This window comes from Protobothrops mucrosquamatus, unplaced genomic scaffold, assembly GCF_001527695.2.
Source record: "Protobothrops mucrosquamatus isolate PMUCROS unplaced genomic scaffold, P.Mucros_1.0 scaffold6, whole genome shotgun sequence".
In the NCBI taxonomy this organism is placed as follows: domain Eukaryota; kingdom Metazoa; phylum Chordata; class Lepidosauria; order Squamata; family Viperidae; genus Protobothrops; species Protobothrops mucrosquamatus.
Window position 1 is genome coordinate 341,035 of NW_015386393.1, and position 25,212 is coordinate 366,246.

General features: G+C 35.9%; 1 protein-coding gene across 1 annotated transcript in view; it reads right to left on the reverse strand.

The window, feature by feature from the left end:
- The window catches only part of VCAN (versican), an 83,620-nt gene extending 66,549 nt beyond the window's left edge, over positions 1–17,071 (reverse strand). Inside the window, exons 1-4 of the mRNA XM_015832558.1 lie at positions 17,057–17,071; positions 15,113–15,184; positions 14,392–14,458; positions 2,377–2,754 (exon numbers count right to left, since the gene is read on the reverse strand). Of these exons, the coding sequence (XP_015688044.1) occupies positions 2,377–2,754; positions 14,392–14,458; positions 15,113–15,184; positions 17,057–17,071 (532 nt within the window). The remainder of the gene's footprint in view (positions 1–2,376; positions 2,755–14,391; positions 14,459–15,112; positions 15,185–17,056) is intronic.
- Positions 17,072–25,212: the final 8,141 nt, after the last annotated feature.

A 25,212-nucleotide genomic window follows, 5' to 3' on the forward strand; every position in this document is an offset into this window, starting at 1 on the left:
AGTCCGCCTGCTGATTTGATATGTGTTCGGCCCTGAGGGAGACTAGGTTGTTCTCGGCCCAACTTCCCAGCGATTGGGCCTCGGTCATGAGGGATCTGGATCGTGTGCCACCCTGTCGGTTGACATGGGCCTTTACCGCCCATTGTCCGTTGAGAACTAGGATGTGCTGATCCGCCATTGAGTTGCGGAAGTGGTGGAGGGCCAGGTGTATGGCTCTGAGCTCTAACCAGTTTATGTTGTGTCTCAGATCCTCTTTGGACCATTGGCCCTGTGCCAGTTGTGATTGCAGGTGTGCTCCCCAGCCGAATAGGCTGGCATCCATGGTCAAAATGACTCGGGTGGGTTCCTTGAACATGTGTCCCTTTCCCACCACTGGGGACGACCACCATTGGAGCGACTTGAGGACCTTGGTGGCACCCTTACCCTCTGGTTGGAGGAGCTGGTTCCTATTTTCTGAAACGGGAGCAGGAACCATTGCAGGTTTCTGGAGTGTAGTCGTACCCAGGGCACAATTGCTAAGCATGAGATCATCTTTCCCAGCAGGTGGGAGAGTGTGGCCAGTGTGGTGGCCCATTTCCTTTGAATCTGACTGACCAGGGCTCGAATACTGTTTTGACGCTCTCGAGAGAGGTAGACCTCGCACTTTAGTGTGTCTATCATGTGGTCACGTGGGTAGCAGTATGCACCTCTAAATTTAAATTGTTCTCTCAGCATAAAAGTAAAGAAGTACACATTTCAAACTTTTATAAATAGTTTAAAAATGACACAGAATGCCTATGCACTAAATCACATTTTAAAAATTCCTATGGGATAATTATCCCTATTTTTAGCAGCATATAAAGAAAATAAAGAAACAAACTGCAACAAAGGACTGTTTCCAAATTGAAAAAATGGAAGATGTTCACTTTTTATCTTCTGTCTCCCTTTTCCAATATCCATTTTCTCTTTTTGCTACTTAATCCTTCCCACGTGCTGCTAATTCAAATACAAGGAGCCAGATTTCCATGAAAACAGCCCATCTCCTTACATTTGTCAGGGAGACACAGAAAGGTTGATATATTGCTGACATTCTGACTTAATGAGGTTGTAAAAAAGAAAAGAAAAGCTATACATAAAGATGTCACCTGCCACCCCCTGGCAGTCTAGACCTGCACAAATCTTTTGAAGTTGTCCTGAAAGTCTTGAGTTTCCAAAGGACAGTTATTTTAATGTTTGAAGGCCAGATTAACTGTTGCAACTCATGGGAGGGCATGGTTGATTTAACAAAAGCAACTGAACTTGACTTAGAAGCTGCTCTGTTAATTGGTGATGATGGGAAAGAAACTAGGTCTGAGATTCAATGCTAAACAGGAAACATAACAAGGGACATACATAATTTCAGAGAGGGAAAGCAGGATTTAGTGAATTTCTGTATTTCATTTCCCTAGTTCGGTAATATCTATGTGAAACTGCATTAATGTGTCTCAACTAGGAATACTGGTATTGCTGTAGAGATGCTACATTCATCACAATTATTAAAGAACTGCTTTCCACAAGTCCGTCATCAACCTATAAATGTGAAAACTGAAGAAGCTTCTTGGATGAGAAGTGAAATGTCTTCAAGGGGGGAAAAAAGGAAGTCCAGATGCCTTTTAAAAAGCACCTTTGGGACAACCATGACTTGAATGACTAAGAATCTCCATAGATACCAACAATTTCTGGTTTCTCCATGTGCTCCATACTTAGATTCAGAAATTGAATTATGCAAGTATGACTGACTGTAAAATCTGTTATACCTCGCAATCTGCTCAACTCTACCTGTCTAGTACGGCTATCCTATCCTATATAGTAAAGAAATGCTTCATAAGCAAGTATTCCTTGTCTCAGGAGATCTGCCAGGTCTTTTGAATTCAAAGGTGAAAAAACCTATCAAAGTGAATACAAAGAGATAGAAAATAAAAGCAAGACTACAGAATCTGAAGAGGCTGTATTGCATATACAATCAGTTGGAGGTATTATAGTCATTCATAATCTAATTAGAAACTTCAGCTACATTCTCATTTGCTTGCCAGGCTACAGAAATATTTTGTGAAGCCTTCTTCAGTCTGTTACTTTCTACTTGCATTAGACTGCTTTACATCTTGCATAATGTCAGGTTGGGAAAGGTTGAACTACTGACTATGCCAGTTGGACTTAATGGAAGTCCTCAAAGACAGAAGAGGGAAAGGTCTGATAAAGCATATTCTTAAAACCACGAGAAAGAAAAATGGCATAAAATATTGCTGCCAAATTACTATTTTTCTGTGGTGAATATTAAAATTTCAATTCATTTTTATTTAATAACTGTAATTTAAATTTCACAAAGAAATGCAAGAATATGGTAAATGGAATTCTCACCATCAACTGCCAGTGAAACAATGTCTTGGGTATCTTCAATTCCATACATTACATCACAGCGATAAATCCCAGCATCACTTGCACGTAACTTCACCATAGTTAATGATGCATCACCAATGTCTTCTGGATGGCTTGGAACTGACACTCTTCCCTTGTAGCCTTGTCCAATCTTGATATTCCCATTCTGGGCCACCAATACTGTAGTTTCTTTGAGATCTTTTCCACCTTTGTCCTGTTCAATCTTTGACCACTTAATCCGGAGAAACTCACTTATGCTGTGATAGCTTGGAGGCAAAGTCGGCAGAGTTGAAAAAAAGCATGGGAGGGTAGCTCTTCCAGACAGTAAGCCTTTCACTGGTGGACTTTTCTCCACTTTAACTAAAAGAAACAACAGTGTATAAATGAGCTAGTGAAAGTTGATTGACATTCAATCCATAAAGCAGGGATAGTAAGATTAGCCCTTCTCTTTGCAACTCAAAGCTTAAACAGCAGTGAAAGTGAGAAAGAAATTATAGACATGAAATACTGATTTTATCATTGTAAACTAAAAATCATAAATAAATGTAAGATTATGAAGGTTTCAGGAAAATACACATTTGATTCTAAGCACAGGTTCAAATCACATATCAAAACTTTTCTAGGATGGGATGAAGTCAACATTCAACAAAGAATATTCAAACTGATAATGGACTTCTGGAGATGGCAAACAGAATATGTGCAGGTCGTCCCTTGACTTGTGATTGTTTAACAATAGCTCAAAGTCAGGGTTTGGAAAAAGTGATTTACAACCTGTACTCACACCTACAATCTGTCATCACCTAATCACAGTTCAGGCAGTTGGCACCTGGCTTGCATTTAGGACTGGTTGCAGATGCCTGCAGTCACATGGTCATTATTTGCTATTCTCTTTTGCTGATTTCCAATTGGGAAAGTTAGATGTGCTTAACAGCAATCATAGTCATAAAATTGACTCTAACTTGACTTATGACAGAAATTCTGGCCCCAGCTGTAGTTGAGGACTCCCTTGTACAACCTCACAATTTTTTCTTTAAAAATTGTACCATGAAAATGACCAACATTTATTTTAATATATAAACATTTAAAAAAGAAAAGATTACATGGCTAAAGATCTTCCCTTAAACTTTTTTTCATAGCTATAGTAACTGCCACTCAAAACACATCCACTCTTTTAGCAAGGGAAAAGATTTGTATTGGAATGCTGATAGAATGATTGAACTGCAAATGGACAAGCTTATCCAAATGGTGCATCATGAAGAGAACTGCCCACATAGCTTTACTGTAAGCAGTCACTGAAGTAGATCAGGACTGGGCAATCCCCAGGTTGTATTATTCCCCTTACCTACCCCTGCCCACCCATCAATTCCAGGCATGTTGTTGTTGTTTCTGGGATTTTTGAAGATTCTAATGGCAAAATGATAGTTTCCAATTGTATGACTTTCTCCCCTATTTTAAAAATCAAGCAAGCTCTAAAATAACCTCTGACAAGTTTCATAGATCTGTTTTGAGTTTAACTTGCTGATTCCCTGACCCAAAGTTTAAGCCATGCTCTAGTGGCATCATCACATCGCTGCAATGGCAAAACAAGGCAGTTCCAAGTTCATTTTGCATGGTGAATCTAACCACATAATTTTCTAAGTTAAAAAAGTATCATTATATTGACAATGGAAACTTCCAGTTTCTTTATATAGGGTGCTTCTATACAAAGGAATTTTAAAAATGTATTAATTGGTGTTGATATTTCTGTTCCTTGGCCGCATTCACTTAAATAGATTAAATTACTCCAACACATAGTGGAAGAACATAATATATTTATATTATCTTCTGCTCAATCATATCTGATTCTCTTTAAGCCTCCTTAAGAAGGGCTAATGCTAATGATATGCATAGAGATTCCACATGAGAAATAATCCCGTTCGTGTTGCCAGCATGTTTCTAATGGAAGGTTTAGGTGCATGTTTGGAACTAATCTGTGCAGAACTCCTGTGTATACTTTAATCATGGCAAGATCTAACTCTCCTTCCTGATTTCAACATAAGAGAAGACCACTGAAATTCAATGATCCCAATAAAAATTTATCATTTGGCTTTTTCTTCACTCTGAACAGCTGGCTTGGTAAAAATCCATTACATGCTTTGTGTCCTGCTGATATCGCATAAATCCAATATTAAATGTAAGACATGAAGGACATTTGCCAAAAGCAAGTGAAAAAAATTAGCCGGTAAGATCTATGGACCAAGAGTTGGTTTATGTTACAGCAAAATAAATGATGGAGTAATTCTATGCAAGAGTTAATTCATATTTACCATGTATCCTAAGAAAAAAGGAACATTTTCTTTCTTTTCAGAAAAATATTTCAGACAGCCAGTTGTTCCCTTTTAATTATTTCCTTTCCAACCTCAGGGCTTAACGTATCACTCAAATAAAATATTCCTCAGTAGTTGGAAGGAGGGAGGGGAAAAATAAGATCTATGGGTGGTTCCTATACAATTAAAGAACTTTTACTATCGTTTATATCTCTGCAGCTGCAAACACTTTACTGTAGACTGTTTCCATCCAATATTAGTATATGGCTAAGGATAGCGCTGGCTACTGTTCTTATAACCTGCTTGCTGTGCATCTGGAACAGGAACTATATATTTGCTAGATCTACCAATCCTTAATCCCTCATGAATTTATTCAATGGTTTGACAGATTAATTAATTGAGAGTAATTGAGAAGCACACATATCTATAAATAAATAATTCCTGACTGCAGCACAAAAATGAACACTGCTTATTTGCAAACATTATTTCTTTTCTTTTTTTAATTCTATATGCTTAGAATGCAGAATACATGAGAAAGATCACTTTTATTAGATTAATACATTAATTAAGTAAAAGAATATTTATATATATATATAAAATGTTGAGGGAGGGAATTAAAAGAAAGTTACTATGAAATTTCCACCCAATGAATGAGGAAAGATACTGCAAAGTTATGCACATGGCATTCATTGTTGGAGGGTGTCAAAAAAAGTCAAAATGATGGCTATGATCATGCAGTAGTCAGTCACCTTTTTTACTTTTTTGACATCTTCTCCCCTTGTAGACATGCCGGATTATGCTGTCCCAAAATATTTGTTTAAGTGAAAGGTAACATATTGTCTTCTTCAAGAACAGGCAAAACATCGCAAACTGAGTCATATTTTAATACTGGCAACAGAATAGTAATCTGCACTGCATTTGAAGGTTGCAGGATCATATATGAGTCACAACCTTTAATGATACTTGACATGATTAAACATAAAGTGACATAATATCATAATACAATTGCCAGTTACATAACATGGAGCTTTGTCCCTTCAATTCCTCTTAGCAGCTGCCTCCTTCTGCCAGATATGATCTGCAAAAACAGCACCATCACTCAGCAGCCAACATTTTGTTGCTAGGGTTGTCCAGTTCTGTAGTCCAGATCTATTATCCTTAATGTGGCCAGTCTGTAGTGTTAGTAATAAGCACTTTTCTAACATTGTAAGATATTGGTCTGAGAAAAATGGAAGACCATTTCTGTAGAGGATAGGCAGAACAAGGATGGATGGATGGATGGATGGATGGATGGATGGATGGATGGAAGGAAGGAAGGAAGGAAGGAAGGAAGGAAGGAAGGAAGGAAGGAAGGAAGGAAGGAAGGAAGGAAGGAAGGAAGGAAATAAGCAGGTTCTACTTCTTCCCAGCTTAGGTGACGTGATTACCCCAATGTCTGACCTGTTCTATTTAAAAACACTGTCACTAAATGTAACTCTACAGCTTCCCTTTGGAATGAAAAGCAACAATAGGAGCATAATGTACAGACTACATGATAAAAACATATGTGGGAATCCAGACAAGCTTTTCCTCATGATCACGGGCAAGTGAAATCAGATTTTTAATTAAAGCTATTAATCTCAAAATGAATCTGTATTAACTGTAAATGATATCTCTCCAAATGAAAGTGTGTTGAGGCAGCAAGGCAACATCAGAATAGTCCCTTTTTATCCAGAAAATGGTTGTATATCCGCATCACACCAAAACACATGCCAAAGGAGATTCCCTGGCAGGTCCTGGAGGAGAAAAGAGAAAGCCAAAGCTTGCAAAATTACATCATGGGGACTCTAGAGCATATAAATTGTCCTCAAATTATGACTACTGGAATTATGACCACTGGAACTGGAATTTCAGTCACTACATGATGGTGTTATTAAACAAGTCACCATCATATGACTGCAGCAAGTTGTATATTACCACAGTCTTAAAGAATCACATGGTTGTTAAGCGAATCATACAGTCTTTAAATGAGACTTGTTGGGAACTAGCTGTGAAGGTCACAAATCACAATTATGTGATCGCAAGATGCTGCAACCATGTGAGCAGGTTGCCAAGTGCCGAAACTGTGATCACTTATTGTGGAGGATAATGCAGCAGTCATAACTTTTGAGAATGGGTCATAAGTCACTTTTTCTAAGACCGCTGTAAAATTGAACTGTCATTAAACAATTGGTTGTAAGTCAAGGACTACAAGAGTAGGAAATAAGAATATATGGAACACAGTTAATTGAACTGCTTCAGGAGCTGCTGACAGGCTAAGTGAACTGCTTTCTGAAAGCCAGAAAGCTTTCAGTTATTTGAAATCATGCTAAAATAATATCCAATCATGCTAAAATAATATCAATTCATGCTAAAATAATATCCAAGGCAACTGGAAATACTGATAACAATAGATCAGAAGCTGAAGAAGTAAAATCACCCTGACTGGTCTGAAAGGTAACCTTGGAAAGCCAGACCACTGCAAAAAGCTCATTTAGCAGCAGGTCTGCAAGGAAATTGCTCCATCGGAGTGTGAATTAATAATTGAAGCTATTGAAAATGACTGCATAAGAGACAAGAGTTAGGAGCCTCAGCAGATTTTCCCTTGGATTATAAAGAGCATTTTTATAATATGCAAGTTTACTTATACCACTGACATTAATCAATAGTTATGGGCTCTGACTTTTTAACCTACATGAAAATACCAAATGAGGAAAAAAACACAAGGGAGGAGGACAGCCCAACAATAATTGGTGATGATAATGAAGAAGAAATATTCATTGACTGTTGATCAATATGATTCAGAACTAAAGAACTATCTGTCATTCAGCATAATTTGGGTTGCTTGATCTGATTAACATCAAGGTCAAAAAACCTTTCTTATTCAGCTACCCTGAGCCACATACATTGATCTGAATTTTAAATAATCTTGCTTTTCTAGTTTCAAATAATCTATTTATGAAATTATGAAGTTTTACATTTTGAGACTACTGATACTGGGGAAAGATGGTGTTTTAAAAAAAGGAAGCAGAAAAGGGTTGATAAGGGTTTTACAAAATAAGCAACGAAGGACCAAATTAAAAGAAAGATTTTTCTCTGTACTAGTACTAGATACTAGGATCAACCGCAAATCTGAAAATGTGTTCATATAAAAATAAGCAACTTCTTCCCATGTAGATAAACTATAGAAACCATTGCCATGAAAAAATGACAATCAGCTCAAATGGGCATTAATCAAGTTCATGCTTTCAGGCTATGGTAGCTATTAACTAATGTCAAGTCTAGAGCCAGTAATATTTGTAAACTACTAGTCATTGGGAATGAAAGGAGAAAAATGCTACTGCTCTTATACCCTTTTATAAGCCAATATAGGAACAAGATGCTGAACCAAATAGATTGTTAATCTAATACCGCCCTGTCAGCAGCAAGAAAAAAATAACATAAAAATGGAGACAAATCCCATAAATGGAACAATTACATAATGATGTCTAATGCTACTATCTAAGTCACATAATCTGCATGCTAATATCATAATGCAGGGACACCATTTGCCTCGCTTGCCTTCCTATGGACAGCATCCTTATGTTTTAATGCTCCATAGATTTTACATACATATAGACAAAGAAAAATTGACAAGTATAGTATATCACCCTAAGAAGTCCCCACAATACTTATGAATTTACCTTATGGGAATCATTGTTGTAATTAATTTTTCATCTTGAATGATGGTCACTAAAAAATAGCTGCAAATAGTGTCTGACAGTTATCCACACAACTACTCCAATTTTAAAGATATCATTGTATCAGACTTATTTCCTGAATTATTTTTCCATTTATATGTTGTGTGTCAGTGCTGCATTACATGCTGATGGGATAAACTGAAGTGCCAAACTCTTTCAACTATGAATTCCCTCTGATTATAGCAAGGGACCTAGGATCCTGTTCTTTAGTTAGCATGCACAGATAGAATACACCTTAGAGCAGGGGTGTCAAACTCGCAACGTGCCAGCAATGGGGTGGGCGCGGTTTTGGCATGATGCATCCGGCCCGCAGGCCAGCAGTTTGACACCCCTGCCTTAGAACAAGAGTTTCTTGAACATCTAGTCCAGGGGTATCAAACTTGCCATGTCAAGTGACATGTCGTGACGTATCGTGACTTTTTCCCCCCTTGCTGGAGCTGGGGTGGGCACAGCTTCTGCGTGATGCATCCGGCCCTTGGGCTGGCAATTTGACACCTCTGATCTAGTCCTTTTCCAAAAAGGCCTATGTATTCACTTTCTAGGCAATTGAAACACCTGTGTAGTTTAACTTAAAGAGAGATAGTTCTATATCCAGGCAATCCAGAAAAAAGCTCTATGTACTTTACATCGCCATGTCCTAAAAATCAGGAACAGAATTTTTATCACCATATTCCTTCTGATGTTAATCCGAATTCCAGCTCCCCTTTATAGGAAGTCTCATATCTCTAGCCTTTATTATGCAAAACTAATACTTTTAAACATTGTATCCTTATTTCTAAAAATGTGATGTTTCCTTCTGAGGTATATACCAACACACTTACTAAGGATTGAAAGGGAAAAAAGCTTTCCCCTAGAAAGTTTACCTTGCACTAAGTCTACACTGCACTTAGTGTAGAAACAACCTATTGAATTCAGATGGAACAGGTTTCAAGTATTACCAGCAGTGTGTTTATCATTACTTTGGCTACTCGGCCCACTATACCAATGTCAGATCAAATTGTATTAATATAGCATGTGGAACATAAGTCTATCTGTATTCAGAATTCAAATGCTATAACTCAGGGTAGGCAACTATGGCCCCTTTATGACCTGCAGACTTCAGGGTAATTTTAAGGGTAATTTTAACGATTGGCCTTTTCGAATATTTTCTTTTAATTTGGTTTTAATATGGATATTTATTGTACTGTGGTTTTATAAGGCTGTTAGCCGCCCTGAGTCCGGTGAGGAGAAGGGCGGGATACAAATTAAATTATAAATAAATAAATAAATAAACTCCCAGAATTCCTGAGCCAACCAGTCAACTCCCAGAAATTCTGGAAGTTGAAATTCACAGGTATAAAGAGGCCATAGTCACCCAATCCTGCTATAGCCAGATGTTTGGTTTTAAGGTAGATGTGATTTATTTGTTTTGTGTTCCTATGCATCTTTCTAAAGTTTACTGACCACATTTTCCATGGTGATTATCACCTGTAAAACCTTAAGGGCTATATCCTGTAATTGTCATATTTTTTTCTCTCTATGTAAACCTATAGAGCACTAAACCATACGGATTCAGAATCAGCCATAGGAAGGCAAGGGAGCAATGGTGTCCCTGGCATTGGAATTCTATCCCAAAAAGATTAGGTTCCATCTCTATTCCCCTTTAGCCTGTAGGTAAAATTATTTTTTAGTCTAATCTTGATTAAAGCAAGCTTCAGCTGATTAAGCTAGGGACATATTGAGTGTTTTTGTTTTATGCTTGTGATTTTAACATGTTACAAGCTTTTATTAATGTTTAAATTATATTATTGTGTAGACTTTGTGATCATCTTTAACATCAATATTTATTAGAAAAACTAAATACAGATAGTCCTCAATTTACAACCTTTCGTTTAGCGACTGTTCAAAGTTACAAGAACATTGAAAAAAATAACTTATGACCATTTTTTACAGTTATGACTGTTGCAGCATCCCTATGGTCATGTGATCAAAATTCATAACTCGAGGACTACCTGTATAAATCATAGAAAAGAATGAAATGTATGACAATTGAGAGGCACTTGTATTGTACTTCCTACAAGATAGGATAAGCAGCCAGACCATCACCACCATTATATATTTTTGGGAAAGATATGCTGACACTATTCATATGATTTACAATTACAAAATCTCAGCTTGAACATATAATACTGTAATCCAACAGGTCCACTTCTAAGGAAAGATAGGTCTTTCCTTGAGCGTTTCTTTTCTCTTCTTAAAGACAGTTTGCACATAAGTAAGAATCTTCTCTAACTAAAACAACCGCAATTCCCAAATCAGCAATGTATTAAATGTCTAGTAGATATGCATTAAAATAAAGGTCATTGACCTTAAAACAAAACTGAATGTTACTAAGCAAAGTTAGTTACCTCAAATTATTAAGAATCTTAATTCTCTACCAGCCTCTCAAAGACAGAACAGGTTTTTCTCAAAGAGAGGCTTCATAATGGAAGGAATAATTTCCAAGGAGGGATATTCAAACCAATCCATCAAAGTCTTAAATATCCTGGTCAGGTAACTTCCAGGTGATTCTTATGTTAATATTGCTTGTTTAGTTTAAAACTATGTCATTAAAAAAATCATCATGGAATGTGGATTCAGTCTGCCTATGTCTGGGCATGTCCCTTAAATAAAAGAATGATCTACCAAATGAAAGAGGAGACCAGATCTGTCATTGATTGTCCAAAATGTTTTAAAAGAAATCAATCACCAAGTCTCGCACGGCCTCTTTGAAGTGCTGAGTTGTTAGCAAAATTCTAAATTGTTCTGTAGCTAAATCTCAATCCAATGTCAAAAAATTTGCTATAAAAAACCAAAACTTAGACAAGTAGAAAAATATAAAAATCATAAGGCATAGATGAAGTCTCCTTCAAAATCAGCTGACCTTTTGGTGTCTACACAAATAGTTCTTTCTTGGCAAATACTGAAATGATACATGACGACTTCTTCCAAGGTTTTTTTAAAAACTGATTTATTTTACCAACCTAGTCTACAGCTCTGGAATTTCATTGTGGTCACTCATCTGAGTCTTCCTCTGCTTAATTTTTTGAGATCAGCAATGCTACCAGCTTAAGTCATATAAAAAAATATACAGCCTTTCAGCCTCTTTCTTATTTTGACATTCTGCCCAGTAAGCAATGCCAAATTATAATGAATAGCTTTTTTAAAAAAAAACAAAAAACCTTGCATTTCGCCACCAAAAAGGGCTTGTTACATGAATCTGTGAGTTATTAATATAATTAATACCAGCAATAATATCAATTGTAAATACATTGTTCAGAAAGGGCAAAAGGTATTTATTCACTTCAGCCCATTTATTGTTTATGAAATGCCATTTTTCTTAAAAGTACCTACATATATTATACTTCAATGGCCTGATAACACATATTCCTAAAATAGTTGAGTTTTTAAAATGTCATCTCATATATATTCAAGTCCCTTCAACTTTTTTGTGAATCATATTCTACCATGCACAGTTCAAAGAAATGCTCCCTATAAACCACCCACTGGCCATACCTCGTGGTACTATACTATCAAAACTAGCCTATATGGAACTCCCCTTATATTAAGATGTAAGAATATTCTATTTGAGATCAATCTGTTTCTGTACAAATTGATAAAGTAGATATTCCATATACTTGCAAAAACTTGCTCAGAGCTTGTCAGAGAAGGCAATAAATTTAATCTTAACAAAATCTCTTTTGTTCTAACAGATGGCTTACAGTCTGAGTTACTGTATAAGAAAGGGAGGGAGCATAAATCAGGCATAGTGATGGATGAGTTATTCTTTAAATTCTCACTGTAAATCATGGAAAGCTAGCCAAATGTACATTCCATCTGCAGCGATAGCATTTAGAATAGCATATATATCTAAATGTAGAGGCATGAAATTACCCTTGCACACATATGTATGACTTTGAAAGCATTTCATTGCATTCTTTGGTTATTCATTAAAACTCACCAATCTTCTACAAACACACTTCAAAGAGCAATACACTCTACAATTAAGACTTCTAGGATTCATCTAAAACTACTTTCCTTAAGCTCTGTACATGCATATGTACAGAAACGGAAAGCAAATTTCACCTGGTAGTTCTATCAACTTGTCAGTCAAACTAATTATGATGGAAAATCCATATGCACATAGCTCTATTTACATAAAAGCTGATGTATGCAGATTGTAAACATGATTTTCATATTGTTGAATATCTCAATGTATAATTAGGAAACAATCAAACCCAATACTATCAAATGATTAGACTATATAAAGACATTATCCACCAGAGCTTTGCTAATTCATAGGGCTGCTTAAATCATAGAAATACTGTCATTTAAATGCCAAAGTGGGTACACCTCCCAAAAATTCATTTCAGTTAATCCAAGGGCTTTTTCAGGCTGCCTGTGTATGCATGCTCATTCATAGTAGAGTGAGTTGCCACAACCCTTTAACAAGCAGCACTTGTGGTATTGAAAGGAAGCATCTAAATAAAATGATGTGTATTATTGACACACTTCCCTTTTATTTATTGACTTACACTAGTTCTTATCTTTCTATAGTTAACAATGTTCAGTTCACATAAGGAGCTTCATTCTGCTGTTAAAACTTGAGAGTCAATTAAAAACTGCTCATGAACCTTAATAGCAAAACTCAGATGCAATAAGGAATAAAAAAAAAGTTTAGCAACAGCAAGCTTTTTAATCTGAGAAGGATCCATCACTTCCACAGGGAAGCTCAAAAAAGTCAAGATGGTGAGTATAATTGCATGACTGAAGCTCTGCTCATTTGCACATGCATTTATCCACTTTACATGGATATGCAAAAGGAAAGGGCTTTGATAACCAGGTTGTGATTATCATAACATCTTTGCTTCACCACGTAGAATTTTTCAACTCTATCCTAGATGCAAGTTCCTCTAAGTTCGATGATATTAAATCTCAACAAATTGTTCTCTGTTGAGAACAATTGAGAATTGTTCAAAGTGGCACTAAATTACTGTTAACTTTACGCTTTTATACAAAATTAGATTAAAACAAATTGCACGTTTTTCACCAATTTGGGCAAATGGGCACGTTTAGAGTGGGTCACATACAACCAGTGTTTGTTGTGGTTGCAAAATACCTTTTCCTAGAGGCAAAAAAGCACTGGACTTTGAGGTCTGTTTGAGGTGCTTTTGGAAATAAAAAGATTTTCTTCTTGAAGTTAGTGCCTTGACACACATGAGGTTCCCAGTTATTTTCTACAAATTAAAAGAATCTTAAGAAAATTAGGGAAGGAAGCTGGGAGGTATCAACAAATAACTCCATTAGGCATATTATCACTCTGGGATACTTTGTGGCTCTGGTTTCACTTAACCATGGAATAGACAAAGTATGCAAAGTATCTGGAGATCAGCAAAATAATTAAATGGAATTTGAATTATAACTAGACCTCCTCACAAGTAAAACCATTATCAATCAACAGTGATAGCTCCATACTATAATACATCCAGTAGTTATACTAGTAATATAAAATGGTAATAATAGTCATAACAAATATTGTAAAACAATCACACATTCACAATACTAAAGTTGTAACAACAGGCCTTCTACATGAGAAAACATTTTGCAAAATAAGAATAAATTGTGGTTATAATTAAAAAAGAAAGTTTTATTTTTATATTTCAGTAATTAAAGGAGAAACCTTTAGTGGTCAAGGCACCAGGCTAGAAACCAGGAGACCACGAGTTCTAGTCTCACCTTCAGCTCAAAGCTGACTGGCTGATGAATGGCATATAAATTTAACTAATAAATAAAATATATTATAGCTCTCCAATTAATAACTGCGGAATAACTGGTACATTTTCACTCCATTTTTTTCAGAAGTCAGTTTCAATATGTCAGCATTATATATATATAACCAATATGTAACTTCTTACCTTTGCGGAGAGCACATGTTATGGATAAGGTCCAATACAACCACAAGAAATGTTTTAACATTTTGACCTAAAAATAGAACAGAAAAAATAATCGCAAGGTATATTTTCATAACCTTTGAAAGCAATCAAAGTAAGTATCTTAACAATGGTTAAAGCACCGTCTAGAAACTAGAAGACTGAGAGTTCTAATCCCGCTTTAGGCATGAAAGCCAGCTAGGTGACTTTAAGGTCAGTCATTTTCTGTCCTCCCAACACAATTCACAGATTTGTAAAAAAAAACAAAAAAACAAATCTAAAAAAATCTAAAGATTAAAATAGGACTATTGTTTTAGACCAACTATCACTGTCTAAAGGATAATAAAAGTTTGACTTTTTTACAAAATGAATTTCTTGACTGTGTCCCTTAATTATGACCCATATTATTCAGTATCTCAACATTTTAGAAGCTGGCAACATTTATACCAAAGCCAGAATAACAAAATTGGCTCTAAGGCCTGGATTGGTCTCTAGACAAGCATATGGAGGTCTGGATGACACCATCCATTAGAAGAGTTCAAGAGATGGGACTATCCTACCCAGTGTTTTGGGGGGGGGGAAAAAGGGTGCCGGAACTCACACACGTCATACAACCAGCCTTGCCTACCCTACAAGGTTCCATCCCAAAAAGGTGCCGGAACTCTGTTCTGGGCGTTTTATGAAACAAAAAAAGCCCTGATCCTACCTCAGGAATATCTTTCTCTGCAACCCCTTTATCTATCTCTCCTGTGCTCTGTGCTAAGAAAAGCAGATCCTTCTAAGGAAGAAGAAAGCAATGAGTATGAGTTGGAAAGAATTCGATAAACTAATTGCCAAGCATGTTATATTTCTTAGTCTTAGACATTGGCTTTTCTCTGTGTGCAAAAAAAGATTAAGAAGAGTTGTTGAGGCCTAGGAAGAGGGAAAAAAGTTGACAGGCCAAAATGAAATCTGTGTCTCTCAACTGGTGAGCAGGAGATTCCTCAAAGTCGCTCAGTATAGCAGGGATTTTATTGACCAGATTATATGTATGCACTCACAGATGTGTGCGCGTACACAACATATATTAGACAACCTGAGGCATGTGTTTGTTTCAAAACCACATTAATTTGCTTTTATTCATTATGACAGAAGTGTCGTAGAAGTTTGCTGGAAATGTTTTGAGCATAAAGGAACTACATATAAGCATGTCTCAAAATCTATTCTATAATAAACAATCTGGACTTCATTCCCCTCTGGGAAAATGATTCATAAAGAAACATAACAACCCAAATTAGGCATTTTTGAGGTGACTGGAACTTATATCTGTGCCACACAACCTCCATTTAAAGAAGCCAAAAAATCTATTCAAGTCAATGGGATTGTATAATTGACTTCAACACATGACATGCCAACCATATTTACTTTTTTCCATCATTTGTAAAAAATAATAAATTATAGAAATACTGAACAAACTGCCAAACCATATTTGGATAAAATTGTGCTGACATATTTATATATGGCTAAGTTCCTTACCCATGAGAATCCTGAAGCTCAACATCAAAGCTTAGTTTCAAAATATTTTTCAGAGCAGTCATATGCCAGATATACTTGATATGGGCAATTGCTCATGCTGACTAGTCAACTGCCATTGGGAATGATTAGGATGATCAACTAAAGATAACTTAATTATTATTATGAGTTTGAGTCAATTAATGAATTAATCTATAATTAAGGTTCCAAACTTCTCCATCTGGATAAAAATAATAGTAAGGAAGCATATTTATTTTTGCTCTAAGCGTTTTGGCAGCAAAAATAATTTGAAAAGGATTACAAAAATGTTCAGATTTCGATATGGGGGAAAATTACCTTGGGACGTGGGGAAGGCAAAAAGGGGGAAAATACAGGTAGTTCTCGACTTACAACCATTTATTTAGTGACCATTTGAAATTACATCCACACTGAAAAGACCTGTCCTCACACTTATGACCGTTGCCACATCCTCATGATTACTTGATCAAAATTTGGACACTTAGCAATCAGCATATCTTTACCATTGTTACAGCATCCTGGGGTCATGTGATCATTGTTTATGATGTTTCCTGCCATCTTTCAACAAGCAAAGTTAATAGGGGAAACTTGGTTTAATGACCATGTGATTCAGTTAACAACTACAGTGATTTGCTTAATAACCATGGCCCCCAAAAAAGTTGTAAAATCAAGTGCAACTCACTTAACAGCCACCTTGCTTAGCAACAGAAATTCTGATTCCAATTGTGGTTATAAGTTGAGGAGGTAGTCAGCTACCTATATTTATCGCCAATTTTTTAAAACTGCTGTTTCCTAATGTTGTGACTTTAAAACTTAAATCAGTTGGCTGATTTTTCTGCCCGTTTCACTCTCCTATGAATCAATCCTCGCAAAATTATAATGCTGGGAAAGGTGTAAGGAAATAGAGGACAACAAGCAGTAAGGCAGATAGACTCAATTACATAGCAGGGATGGGTACACTGCATGAAGACTTGAAGGACCATATTGGAGTCAGATCATTCTAAAGAAAATCTTTCTATGTGGTCACTAAGCAGTGACACCAACTTGATGACACATAATCAATCCAGTCTAGAATTATCCCTAAACTTTATACAGTATAGGTCTCAGGTGACAAACTCACCGCATCACGTGACATGTCGCAATATAGCATGACTTTTTTTGCACTGCCAGAGCTGGGGTGGATGTGGCCTCCACATGATGCAACCGGCCGGCAGTTTGACACCCCTGGTATAGGTAGTCCTGCACTTACAAACACTTGTTTCGTGATCGTTTGAAGTTACAGCAGCAGTAAAAAAAAAAAAAAGAGTGACTTATGTCCATTGTAGCCCCATGGTCATATGATCAAAATCCAGGTGCTTGGCAACTGGGATATATTTATGACAGCTGCACTGCCCTAGATTCATATGATCACCATTTATAACCTTCCTAGCCAGCTTCTAACAAGCAAAGTCAAGGGGGGGACCCAGATTTGCTTAATAATCACATGATTCACTAAATTGCAGTGATTCAATTAATAACTGTGGCAAAAAAGGTCATAAAATGGACCAAAACTTACATAACCATTGCCTTGTTTAGCAATGGAAATGTTGGCTCAGTTGTGGCTATAATTCAAGAACTACCTGTATAGATTTCATAATTTCAGATACTTACTTAATTCTGAATTTATGAAATGCTGTAACTTCTTGAAGATTAAGTTATTTCTGTATTATGTTCAAAATACAAAGCAAACTTTTCTTGATGATCAGACAATTTTTGCATGAATATTTACCATAACAAAATATTTCTGGATCTGAAATTTGTACCTAAAAGTAGGGAAGTAAATGGAATGGACGAACCCTGGTTTGCTAATTTATAAGCATACAAAAACCTAACACATTCTTTAGGCAGAGATAAGATCAGCTATGAAAGCTAGAACTGTGCTCCAAGCTAATTTAGTCCAATTACTACATTCTTGCCAAAAAATATGTCAGGTTTTCACCACTTCAGAATTGCCCAGTATTTTCTTATTCCACATCATTGCTCTTGGCAAGAACAGGAAAAGACAACAGATAAAGATTTAAATGTTCATAACAAGATAGGGAAAAGTAGCCCCAAACTGAAGTATCTGTAATTAATTTCATATTAAGTATTCATCCTTAGAATTCAATGAGAATCAATAGGGGAAATTATTATATATGCTATATTTTATGATGCAGTGATGTATTTAAATGGCACTGAATCCAACTAGATTTAAAGTGGCTTTCAATATACTGCAAATGCTAGAATAACCAATACTCCTTTTAATCCAAAATAGGAAAGTGCCTTTTAAGACCATTCTTATATTTACCTTAAAGCAATACATACTTTGCAAATCAGAAGGCCTCTACTTAGATACAGCCTTCTTCCTTTTCTCCATCATATTGTTCGCTGGATCGAAACACAAAGGCCATCTATCTCATTTCCTACAATATTCCTTATTTCAGGGAGCATTAAGGCAATATAATGGTACACTAATTTCAATATAGTTAAGAATAATTTTCACTCCCTGTAATAAGTATAAAACACAACAGATGTTTCCAGACTTGCTTTAAGGTGTTTTGTTTCTTCTAGCTTAAACAATGAAATATGAAATCTGGATGCTAAGTGCCACAAAAGAACATATAGTATTCTAATTAACTAAATAGCAACACATTAAGTCTCTAAGGCTGTGTTTGCTGAGCAAGATGTGACCAAATACTTTCCAGATGTATCATATTCTTTTATTTTACTAACAAGTCAACAAAATAAAATATGCACAAGAACATTAAAGAATCAACACAACCTCAAAATTAGTAAGTGTAGAAATGAAAAAGGGAAAAAGAAAAAAAGCCAGGAAATTATTTTATAAACAAAGAATAACCAAAATCTGCATTATTCTTTGTTTTTAAAAATTAAATATTATCAAGAAGTACATATCAATGTTCAACTGATGCAAATCAAAAGTAGATTTCTACTTCCAGCATTGCAGAATAATTCTTTTATCCAACCTTCTGCCTGAAGAATCCACGATTCTTCATAACTGGATATATAAAAATACTGGTAATATACCCAAGAAGAACAAACAGATTTTCAACTTACAATGATTGAGACAGAATTGTTAACAACCTACTGACATCAGCCCCAAAAGCATTAATAGATCAAAACCAAATCAATAGTTAGTCCTTTAATTACATCTCCAGCAGCATGAAGATTGCAAACTAACTAACCTTGCTAAAGTTCCCTGTAGCATTCAAATACAGAAAGCAACATTTTTGTTGCTTATTAAACTTTAGTGTCATAATTTTATATTATTTACTGCAATCCTTTTGTTCACCAGGACAAGACATTCACATTTCTACTTCCAAAGGTTATACAATCAATACCATTAGCTAACATCAGTTATATTTGGATGATGTGGCTTTAGCTGTATCTGCTTCAAGTTGGATTTCCAGATAAAGTTCTAGACTAAGGTTGCCTTTGCTCAGTCTTCCCAGTTTGTTCTCTCTAGATCTATTGTTCTTCAAACTGTTGAATTATAAATCCCAGGGTCTTCAGCTGTTGGTTGTATTAACTGAGAAGTAATCCAATGCAGCTGGAAGACCTTAGGGTAATAAGTGTTTCTTAGATGATGACCGCCACTAGGCAAAAACATACTTTTTTTCCCTTGGATTTTATGCTGCAATATATTTACTGTTCTTCTTACATGCATACATGAATGCAGCTGTTTCTGATTTACAACTTGGAGAAAACAGAATAAGGTTTGACAGAGCCACCAGTGCGTGAATGAGCAAGCACTCTCTATTGTAGTACACTGAGGATCAAACAGGTTCAAGAAAGCATACAAGCCTATGCTGTGAGTATCTCAGGAGAAAGTTTTCTCTGAGCCTTACTCCTCCCATTTTTTTCAAGGACTTCTTAAGAAACAAATAACTTAATGGCTGCTTGCTTCTTGAACAAGTTTATCAGTCAATAGCTGGCCTCCTTGTTTTCAACTATCATGGCTGTCAAAAGAAAAGTACTATAAAGGTCTCCTTTCAATCGGAAAAGCCTTGTTAGATACTTGCCATAATATTAAAAAAATGTATTTGTTAACGCCTAAATGGTGTTTTATCCAAATTGAAGAGAAAAAACAAGAAATAGAAAAGGTAATTGGCAGTTGCTTTCATTACTGCTATCAAAAGGAAACAATCATACAGCTTACTGCATTAAGAAAAGGGGAAGAGTGTAACATCCTTTGCCATCTTGGGCCCTCAGATATTTTGATTCCTTGTTCCATACACATTTAACACTCTCAGGATTGATTTTGCAATACTAATAGCTGTTGTTTCTTCTGGAGATTTAGCTCCCATAAATTTGGCATGGTGTTCAAAGCATGTTTAACCAGTTCCATTAAACGTGGACCCAAGCAAATACACTTAAAACTGCAATCCAAGTTGCAGAAATTGTTTCTTTGGTTTCATACTTCCAGAGAAGTTGAAGAAAAAAAATTAGACCCTGTACCTCATGGGAACAGACTCCAAGGAAATACTTCCCAACTGTATCAACTAATAAGCTCCTTGGAGTACTACACCATGTAATATACTCATACACTCCATTATTCATCATCACTCATCATCTTCATTCCTTTTAGATTATTGACAGACCGTTAATTCCCTAACACTGATTATGTTCATTATAAATTGCACTGCTTAAATATTCTGTCTTCCATTTAATTAACTTTGCCATTTTTACCATATTACTTCCAGTTGATTAATTGTTCTGCTGCTCAGTTGGTTAATTTGTGCTATATTCAATCAATCACTGTCTCTTGATTAACTCATTGTCACTTGTAGTGATCCAAGTACTACATGACAGAGTCTCCAAATGATTACACTGACACTCCCCCCAAAGCAACATTTTGTGTCCCAGACACAAAAGCCTATTAGTTCTATATAGATTCAGTTATAAAGCAGATTACATTTTTAACTCAATAAGTCAAATGCAGCCCACCAACCAGGTATTGCTGTCCATTACAATAGTTCTACTTATTTAGATCTTCAGAAATGAGGTGTGTTCTTAATAAGCTGCCATTAGTGGTCCATGGTAGATCATATATTGGCATAAGCAGGGCTCATACATTACACTAAAATCAAACCAAAGTATGATTCAAAGTATAAAATCACTCTTAGAATGCACTTTCAATATAATTATATCTAATTAATTAGATAATCTTTGTGGAAGAGAAACTTGGCTCAGAGTAAGAAAAAAATGTTAAAAGTTTATATTTTCATAATGGTGTAAACTGGATGCGATTTTCACACTACAGAGATCAGGACCTAATATGAAATTTCTCGTTAATACAGCGATGTTTGGGCAATCTCCAAGTAACAACAGAAAAGTAAAATTAGGCAAGCTAATCAAAGACATAGCAGAACACAAGTACAATTCCCTTTAACTCCAGCTTCATACCTTTTTTTCAACTAACAATCCAGCCTCTACCATTTTTTTTAACCATTTCTAGGAAAATCAGACACTTGGAAATACATTAGCAAAGAGAATTTAAGTGGGTCTCAATCTGAATAATTGCAAATTTAGAAAGAATTGCTGTAATTTAAATAGAAAAATGCCACATAGTTCATGATATTGGGAAAAACATTGATCACATGAACCCTGTGGTTGTTTTGACTGCTAGCTAAGAGATAACAGGTAATGCATCATTTCAAGGTTTTAGTCTCTTGATGCTTGAGTTTTACAGAGAGTTGGACAGTATCATGAATACAAGACTTTTTGTAAAATAGGGCACCTATAAGACCTATTGAGAAGAAAGGTCTTTTCTTAACAGTAATGCCCATTGGTCCTGGGTATGAATCTCAATACATCTATGATTGTTTTCTTGTTTTGTTTAACATTACTAAGTCCTGGATTGTACTGGAACTATAGTTTCATACTAAAGCCATAATAATGGTAGTCCTCGACTTACAACAGTTTGTTTAGTGAACACTTGAAGTTACAACAGAAATGAAAAATGTGACTTATGACTGTTTTTCAGAGTTACGTCCATTGCAGCATCCCCATGATCACATTACCAAAATTCAGATACTTGGCAACTGACTCATATTTATGACAGTTGCAGTGTCCCAGGGTCATGTGATCACTTTTTGCTACCTTCTGACAAGAAAAGTCAATGGGGAAGCCAGATTCACTTAACAATTGTGTTACTAACTTAACAACTTTAGTGATTCGCTTAACTACTATGTCAAGAAAGGTCATAAAATCAGGCAAAACTCACTTAACAAATGTTTCACTTACCAAGAGAAATGTTGGGCTCAATTGTGGTTCTAAGTTGAGGACTAACTATATTGTTTTCCAAGCACAATTCAAGATATTGATTTTAACCTTTAAATCCTCAGTCAATTGAGATCTGATTAGCTAAAGCAGGGGTGTCAAACTGCCGGCCGATGGGCCGGTTGCATCATATGGAGGCCACGCCCACCCCAGCTCTGGCAATGCAAAAAAAGTCACGATACGTTGCGACACATCACGTGATGTGACGAGTTTGACACCTGTGAGCTAAAGAATAATTGCTTAGTATAAGTCTATGTGGATTTTAAGGTAAGAAGAAGAAAGTGTCTTAAAAATGTTCTCTCTTTCTAAATCCATTTGTTGCGCACAGGAGAACATTTTTTTGTGTATTGCTTCCAACTATGAAAAAGATCCACTTTGGAACTTCACATCAGCTCCTGGATTGCCCACTTTTCAGAAAAGAGACAGGACTTTTTCTTTTTAGTCAGACTATTTCCATTTGTATGAAGTAATACAATAGTTGATCATAATTGTTTTCATCATATTTTAACAGATTGTTTTACTGGTGGTGCTGCGACTAATCTCTCTCTAGGCAAAAAAATAAGAAACAAATCAAATTTATCATCATCCTCATCATTCTTAATAATTTTTGTTTTATTGTACTTTATGCCAATTTCTGGAGCCCTGGCTGAACAAAGGCTACAATCTGAGAAATAAATGAATAGTTATGCCCAAATTCAGCAAACATTAGTTAAGTGTATCATAGCAAATACTAGTATTTTAAAGAAAGTTTTTAAACCCTTCCTTGCTTGTGCTTTTCCCAATCCATAATTCTTGTGAGCATTCAGAAGATAAAGACCTTCTAATATAAATAAATATTTGTAATTTATTTTCTGAGAGATCTCTACAAAAGTGCTTAGTATACATCTTATTATACTGTATAGATTGTATAGGAAAGCCTTTAGATTGTATAGGAAAGCCCTGTCAGAATCCTATTCTAATAAGGCTAACATGAAGAAGCATGTTACAGGGAAACTTGCAGTGTTGTAAAAGAATGTTTGTTGTGTAACCCTACCCATTGAGAGACACCCACAAAAATTAGAATCACTGATGCTCTTGCACTCTTAAGTGTTAATGAAATGAAACAGAAAAGTGGAAGCTGTTTATCAATCTCAGCAAGTCCATTATTCTTAATATCAAACAATAAGCCATTTTTTGTACGCAATTCAAAATGGCTGTGTTCATGAATTGTGCTAAATTAAAATCAAGATCACATTATGCTTAACACAATGCAGAAGCAAAGCCTCACATAAGAGACAATATGCTGTAAAGTTAAAGTGTTAGACAAGGATCAGAAAACCACTCTTAACCATGACCTTAACTGATGTTGGTCTAGTCAATCATTAAGGAGGATCCCCATATAATCTGCCTGAAGCTATTGGAAGAAAGGCAAGATATTAAGCTGATAAATGAAATAGGTAGCTATCAAGTTTAAATCAGCTACTTACTAGCAGCAGGCCATATATCAGAGAAATAAATACAGCATACCTGTAGCAATAGTCCAGACCCTAATTCTGTCCCCATATTCACTCAGGTAACAAATATTGTACCAATAAAGGAGAATATTTGTAGCTCAGGATTGAAATGGGTGCTCTCTGGATTAAAATAAAGACTGAACTCAATTGGATCTCGTGTCTCACTTCTGCAGTCAGGCCTGACATCAACATTCATGAATAAGGTGCTCTTGAACTAAACTTAAACAGTCTGGTTATAATTTTTGTTTTTTCTGTATTTCAAATGGACTTCAGTCATGTAACTGTCTTATCTATTACATAACACCTTTTATAGATGTTACAAACAGTAACTACATGAAAGTTATACCACAATGTACTAATCTTTAAGATGCTATAAAACTGTTTTGGCAATGAGCAGAGTGACATCTCTGTTTTTTTGTTGGTCTCAGTTATGAAAGTGTACCAATGTTTATATTCTACAGTGAAAATAATGCTCTCATAGAGCAGATAAATATTTTCTCTATAGGACAAGAACATGTGATCCAACAAATTATTTACTGATATCACTTTTTTTTCTGCTACAGCAGCTTCCCTAATCTATTAGTACTGGTTGGTGATGAAGAAAATTCCAATTTAATCTACTTGAAGGGCATGGGGTTGGAGAAATATAATGTTAGAAGATATAATCAAGGTTATTAATTTGAATAGCCTCTTTTAAAAGAGGGAACCTAGTTGGAACTGTCAGACTCAGAGGCATATACTTTTGAAAGCCAGTGTTAAAAGCAGTTATGACCTCCCAGATCCAATCCCAACTTGATCCCGAGTTCAGTGGGTGACTTTGAAGCAATCAATTTCTCAATCCACTTTAGATAACTTAATCATGGGAAAGCTATCTTCCCCTCCCCCTTTGTCTGATCTCTGTAACAGTTTGCCATGCCAGACAGATGCTTACTCTGTGCTGACTCACAGCATTTGGTTTGTCTTGGTATTCAGTTAATTATGAATGTTGATGGTCTGAAGAGGTTGAGGTCTTATGAAACCACTGATGTCCCATGGTTTCTTTGAGATAGGCCAGTTCATTCCTGAAAGCCCAGAATACACCTTTTCATCTTAGAAATCTCTTGCCAGAATTCCCTGCTAGTCTTCATGTGGCATGATAGCAGTGTTCCAATATCTCAGGGGCTGCCACAAAGAAGAGGGAGTCAAGCTATTCTCCAAAGCACCTTAAGGCAAGACAAGAAGCAATGGATGGAAACTAATCGAAGAGAGAAGCAACCTAGTACTAAGGAGAAATTTCCTGACAATTAGAATTAATCAGTGTGGAACAACTTGTTTCAAGAAGTTCTTGTGGGTGCTCCAACACTGGAAGTTTTTAAGAAGAGGCTGGAATGGTCTGAAACGGCATAGGTCTCCTGCTTGAGCAGAGGTTTGGACTAGAAGACCTCCAAGGTCCCTTCCAACTCTGTCATTCTGTTATTCATCC